General features: G+C 32.3%; 1 protein-coding gene across 3 annotated transcripts in view; it reads left to right on the top strand.

Moving 5' to 3' along the window:
- The window catches only part of LOC106461009 (CCR4-NOT transcription complex subunit 4-like), a 35,524-nt gene that overhangs the window by 4,486 nt on the left and 24,298 nt on the right, over positions 1-6,740 (top strand). For all 3 annotated transcript variants that reach the window (XM_013920778.1, XM_013920779.2, XM_013920780.2), the window contains exons 3-8: positions 855-923; positions 1,308-1,373; positions 2,066-2,112; positions 4,298-4,387; positions 5,430-5,577; positions 6,319-6,483. In XM_013920778.1, the coding sequence (XP_013776232.1) occupies positions 855-923; positions 1,308-1,373; positions 2,066-2,112; positions 4,298-4,387; positions 5,430-5,577; positions 6,319-6,483 (585 nt within the window). The remainder of the gene's footprint in view (positions 1-854; positions 924-1,307; positions 1,374-2,065; positions 2,113-4,297; positions 4,388-5,429; positions 5,578-6,318; positions 6,484-6,740) is intronic.

The raw sequence follows: 6,740 nt of genomic DNA, 5'->3' as shown, positions 1-6,740 counted from the left end.
CTCCCCCACCCACCATATTCTCCAGGCATGGTACCATCAGATTACCATCTTTTTCGTTCACTGCAACACCATCTTAATGGGAAAACATATGGAAATGTGGAAGGAATTAAAGCGGACATCGACATTTTTTTTTTTTACTTCAAAACCAAGTGATTTCTTTAATCAGGGCATTAACAACCTTATTGTAAGATGGAAAAGCATCATTGACAAGAATGGAGACTACTTCATTTAATAAATGTTTTGGTTTGATATATATTTTTAGGTTTTTTCATGTAAAAAAAAAAAGTGACATTAATTTCTTGACGACCTAATATTTATTCAAAATAGAATTTCAAGCAGTTCTTTGGGGAAGTTTTTCCAAGTAGATTTTGAATGACAAAACCATATTGAAGATTCATGTCAGTATTGGTGTTTATTTTTAATTAATCTTAGTTGGTTACTTGCAGTTTTAGCAGCCAGCATGTGTGATAATATATTATATAATAGTGCTTACATCATACGTTGATTATGAACATACATCTGTAATATGATCTTGTAAATATTGTATGGCACTTGAGTTTTGCCATTTGTGTCATGGGAAAAGTGTTTAAATTACATACTTTTGTATTTTATTTTTAAGTATACAAACACTTAAAGCATTTGTACTTAACAAACTTTGTACCATGTGTATTTATAAAGTTTATCTAGTTTTAACTTGTCACACTGTTATTTATTGGATAGGTTGAGTAGAAAAAAATTACTTTTTGTTTTGCATTAGAAAGTAAACGTATCTAGTATTTATAATGTTTTATTAGTATGATATGTTAGTTTGTAAAGTAAAAATATTAAAATACAGCATTTTTCTTCTGTTGTAGTGTCCCTTGTGTATGGAACCTTTGGAGTTGGATGATATAAACTTTTTTCCTTGCACTTGTGGGTATCAGGTAAGAACATGTTAAAATTGGCAGTGATCTTGTGTGAATGTCGTTTTCTTTAGTAACATAGTCTGCAGTTTTTATAGCGAAGACTAGCTCAAGTGGTATTAAATAGGTAGAAGTATGAGCAAAGGTTTAATAAATGTGTGCAAATTGTTGTAAACATCTGTAATTTCACCTAGAAAGTGTGAACAATTTGTTTAGAAAGAATACAGCCACACTGTTTAACTTTTTTTTATTTAGGAAGCCAGATTCAGAGACTTAGGCTTAAGTATTTGCTTTTTTTTCATGTTAGGAAGACTCCCAATGCAAGTCATCACTTTTTTGTTATTTCCAGAGTTAAACCATAAAGATTGTTGTTTTGCTTAGTTAGCTGATTTCTTTTTCCCCCAGATATGTCGATTTTGCTGGCACCGAATTAGAACAGATGAAAATGGGTTATGTCCAGCATGTCGCAAGGTAGGTATTATGATTAATAAAATTGCAATGCCAGAGCAGGTTCTAATTTACTTTATGTAGTTACCTTGTTTCATTAAAGTTTCATATTTAGTAGAGTTTGAAGTAGGGTTATCATCTTCAAATACAGTTACGTAATCAGTGTCAATGAATGTACAAATAACTTGTTACCATATGTGTGTTTGTTTTTTCATAGTTCTATCCCACTTTTTTCAAAGGATTTTTTTTTTTAGCATTTTGTATTTTAATATTGTTAATACTAAAAATTTACTAAATTTGGTGATACAGCAAAAATACTGTTTTGAATCAGTGGTTTTCAACTTCATTTTTTTTGTATTCCACATGATCCATTTGTTAACATTGATGGCCAGTCAGCCTACTAAGGAGCTTTATTCCACATGATCCATTTGTTAACATTGGTGGACAGTCACAGTCTACTAGGGAGCTTTATTCCACATGATCCATTTGTTAACATTGGTGGCCAGTCACAACCTACTAAGAAGCTTTATTCCAAAAAACATCTGACTTGCTAATAAATAAATCATTGTCTATTTTCACAGTTTGTTTGCCATCCTTTCATGCAACATTCACATGACCCAAGAGTTGAGAAACTGTTCTAGATGAAACTCGGTTAATATATTTGTAGGACTAATATATTAATTCTGGCAATAACTTTATTCTCTAATATTTGCTAGCAATACCCTGAAGACCCCGCAGACTTCAAACCTCTAACGCAAGAAGAGTAAGTTCTTTTTTTTCTTGCAAACATGTTGATAAAGTATACAGCTTAATGTATTAAACTTCAGATGTGTTATATCACATACGAAAAATTAATCTTAAAGTACATTTGAAGAAATATTTAAATGGTTTGTGTATGTGTATCGACAGATGTAATGTTCATGCTACAAAAAAAAATACTGTCAGATTTATTAGAGGCCAAGCATAACTTAGTGATTAGTCTGCCAAACTGTGAATATATGAGTTCATGGTTCTTGCCTATTGCCATAAAAACGTGCTTCACACTTTAGGGCTTTGAGTGCACTGTAAGAGTGATTCTTAAATCCTGCTATTTGGTCAGACAAGAATAGTCCTAAAGTTAGTATAGGTATTGTTGAATAGCTGTACATTAAAATTATGGTGGATGGCTGGTGCAGATATTCCTTTTGTAGCTTTCCATGAATTTATTAAACTTTTTATTTTTTTAATTTTAGCACAAGCAAAACCAGAGTAATAAAGATAATATAATGCACCTTTGTAGGAAAGTGTAACTGTAGAATAACTAGTGAATACATTTATCAAATTGAATTTATTTTTAGGACTTGCACATTAACCCTCTTACTACAGGTAGGTCAAAGTACACATGTCATGACTTTTTAGAATTACATTCAAAATGCAATTAAGCTACTTTATTATCATTGTATATGAATAGACTTGGCATCAAAATGTAGTTCATAAATCAAGTTTTAATATTATACAACTTTAAGCTTTTTAACTTTGAGGATTTTAAATATTTTTTTATCTTCCCTAGTATGAGAGTTGACATTTTGTTCTCCAGGTCTTCCTCACTTCTCTAATTTTTAACCACCCTTCTGAGAAGTATGGAATTTAAAGTAAATTACTCCTTAAGACCTCTATTGCCTGGGAAGGCCATTTGGCTTTCACACCCATTTCTTTACCTTCCATCTCCCCTCTGTACTTCCATCCCAATGTCAGGCTCACTCCCTATAGTGTTGTGTGACATTTACTGCCTCCTTTCAAGATTCACATTCCCAATCTTTTATTCCATGGACTCCTCCTGTTTCCTGTGATCTATCTCGTGTTGGTTTGTCAACTCCTTAGGCTAACATATTCAGACATATACATAGAAGGTCACTGTCTCCTCAATGTTTCTTCTTTTCAAATTTGTCATTTCGCCATGTCTTTACTGCTTGTCTTCAACATCCGTTGGAAGAAATCGTTGAGGCCTGAATGTGGACTACTCCCTATTCCTTCATCAATCATTATCTGCACCATCTGGTTGAATCTTTCTGAGGTGGATATTGTCTCCCTCCCATGTCAGGTTCAGTTCCTTCTTATATGGTGAAGAGCGTTCTAGAAATAGTGTGGTACTTCAGATGTGTGCTTTGATTTCATTTCTGAGCACACCAGTTATTTCTAGGAGGTCACTTCCCCTTGGTTTCACTGTTGGGTGCCTACACTGCCCCCCCCCTCCACCTTTTCAATGTGGGCTTTTAGCTTTGTGAGAGGATGTAACATTGTATCAAAAGTTAACATTTTCTTACATTGAAAATGCATTTCTGAACACACTTCCCACCCTTTCTCCCCATGCTAGCATTATTCATTTCAGATCCTGCAATCCTCCTTGAAAGTGAGGATTGAGTAGGAACATTAGAGGGAGCTAACTGTACCAATATAAGTGATGAAATACTATTGGTGGAGAGAGGTCACATGCTATATACATGTTCAAAATTTATGGAGTATACAGACTGGTGTGATGAGTGTTACAATTTTTTAGCAATGCTTTGGGGCAGAAAGAAAACTGAGATAGCTTTGTGTGATAAGAGGTAACTACCTTTAGCAAATACATTTTCAGTGTAAGAAAATGTTAATGTATGGAAACTGGTTACTTTGGTGTTGCAAGGTTTGTGGAATCCACCAACAATATAGCAAGGTGGTTAAATGCCCCCGCAAATTTTAGGTTGCATTATTGATGTGGATGGTCAAAAGTTCAGCCACCTATTTCTATACAACTCTGCAGCCAGTAGTTTGATCCTAGTAAATGGAAGTCTTGAAGATGTATTAGGAGTTGCTCTTTTAGGTGCATTCAAACTACTATGTTTCTGTACTTGTGTACAAGTGATTCATTATGTTTGGTACATGTAGGACCTATTTTCCTTTGTAAACATTTTTTTTTTAAACTTTCTTAGATTGCAGAAAATAAAAAATGAAAAGAAACAAAAGGATTTGCAAAGAAAGCAGAAAATATCAGAAAACAGAAAACACTTGGCAAATTTAAGGTATGCAGTGACTTAAGTCTTGAGGAGAGTATTTTTAAAAAAACAAAAAATAACAAATGTGAGTGCAGTTATTTTGAAGAAAGTTTTATTAATTTTTGTGTATCATAGAATATATTTTGATAGTTGTATTATACTGTAATAGATAAAAAACTGAGCTATCTATTGCTACTATAAGCACAGCATTTAATGAAGTTTTTGTGTAAGATATTTTTACATATTTGTGATTAGATTTCAGAAATATTGCCTGGTTTGACTACAGTACTGATCTTGTACTTATGCCTGTTTCCTGTTGCACTGACTCTTTCATAATGATCATTATAAACTAAATTCTTCCATGTATAGCATAGGTATAGTATTGTAGTAGCCATTATGTAAATACACTTTATCCAACTAAATTTGAAAATTAAGGGACTAGTGTATACACACACACACACACACACACACACACACACACACACACACACACACACACACACACACACACACACACACACACACACACACTATCTCTCTCTCTTTCTCAATCAATAAAACTTTGTTTTTGATTATCCTTTGTTCTTTTACAGTTAATGTTGACATTTGATGTTGTAGTTATGCTTGTATATATTGGAACAAAATATTACAGAAACATTAAGTCAGTAGTTAGAACCATAACAAATGAAGACCATATATTTAAACATGTTGGGAGCATCATGATGTTTTTGGACAAATATTACAGGAAACAATTTGATAACATCATGTTCATCAAGAAATTGTTTTCATATGTCTGTGTATGAATAGAATAATGACTAACAGTTGAATATTAGTATCAATGTATGATAATGCTTTTTAAGAAAAGGAGTTTTCTAAAAAAAATTTGTAGTTTCTGAGTATTGTAGATTTATGTGTTGTGTTGTGTTGTGATCATAAAAGTGAAAAAATTAACTTAACAAAGGAAGTACTCTGTGTAATTAAATAGAGTTGTGTGTAGATGATTTTAATGAGCTTGGAATATAACAGTACCCTGGATCTTAATTATGATAATTATCATCTTTTCTGGCAGGGTTGTACAGAAAAATCTAGTGTTTGTTGTAGGTCTACCTCCAAGACTTGCAGAGGCAGAGGTGCTAAAGAAACATGACTATTTTGGAAAGTTTGGGAAGATACACAAAGTTGTTGTCAATCACAGCACTTCATATGCAGGCTCACAGGTTTGTTTGATTTACACATTAATAGTTTTGTTGACACTAGGAGCTTGTTTAATTTTCTTTGTGTGTGCTTGATTTGAATGAAATATTTTTTTTTAAGAGTAAAAATTCTGTGGCAGAAGTCGCATGTATATCATTGGCTAATTGCGTTGTTAATGCTTGAAGAATTATAATTTGTTTTGTTTTATTCTTGTGTTATTTGTTTTCTCTTATTGATTGTAATTATGCCAAAGGAGAACAGTTGTGATAATGATACACATTTCAAACAGCCAAGGACAAGCTTAAAAAAACAATACTTAAGGCTGAGATCTTGTGGTTTGGCATTGTATCTTGTCATCATAGTCAATAAATAAATAAATATATATATATATATGAATAAGATATAATTCTTTCTAACCACATACTGTGCCCATAGCTGCTTGTGTGTGTTTAAGTTTAATGGATACAAAATAATACTTTGAAGTGACTTAACATTTATTGTTTTGAGATATTGAACAGTTGCTGTATAGTGAAACTAAAAATATTGTAAGTGAAAGATAAGTGGGTTCACTTGACTAATATCCATTTAACTACTGAAGTATTAATTACTGTTAAGCAAGTTTCCTGAGATGAGGGTTGATCCTTATTCGTAGAATAACAATCAGTGATTTTGTATTGTTTGTAATACAATTACTGTTTACAACTAAAAGAATTATAAACCAAAAACTACATTTTTGTATTTTAACGATGCTCTTTCATTTGCAGGGTCCAAGTGCGAGTGCATACGTTACATACTATCGAGCAGAAGATGCTCTTAGGGCTATCCAAGCCGTAAATAACATACATGTTGATGGTAGAACATTGAAAGTGTCACTAGGGACAACAAAGTACTGTAGCCACTTCCTGAAAAACCAGCAATGTCCTAAAGCTGTAAGTGAAATATTTAGGTTTAATTGAAGTTTTTCAAGATAATTGATATTTTTGTAATTTTTACCACTTTCATCAACCACGGAAAAAATTTTAATTGTGTGTACAAATAACAAAAATAGTCATTACAATGTGTGAAATAATTTGATCATTTTTTTTTTTTTAATCTTTCTAGACTGATTTAAATCTTTTAGTGAAAAATTACTCTATTATAATGAACCCTAAATTGGTGACTTAACTGGGCCCAGGTTGGTGATAAA

Source organism: Limulus polyphemus, unplaced genomic scaffold (genome assembly GCF_000517525.1).
Source record: "Limulus polyphemus unplaced genomic scaffold, Limulus_polyphemus-2.1.2 Scaffold879, whole genome shotgun sequence".
Lineage (NCBI taxonomy): Eukaryota > Metazoa > Arthropoda > Merostomata > Xiphosura > Limulidae > Limulus > Limulus polyphemus.
Note: the sequence above shows the minus strand (reverse complement) of the source record. Positions and strands in the feature narration are given on the sequence as shown.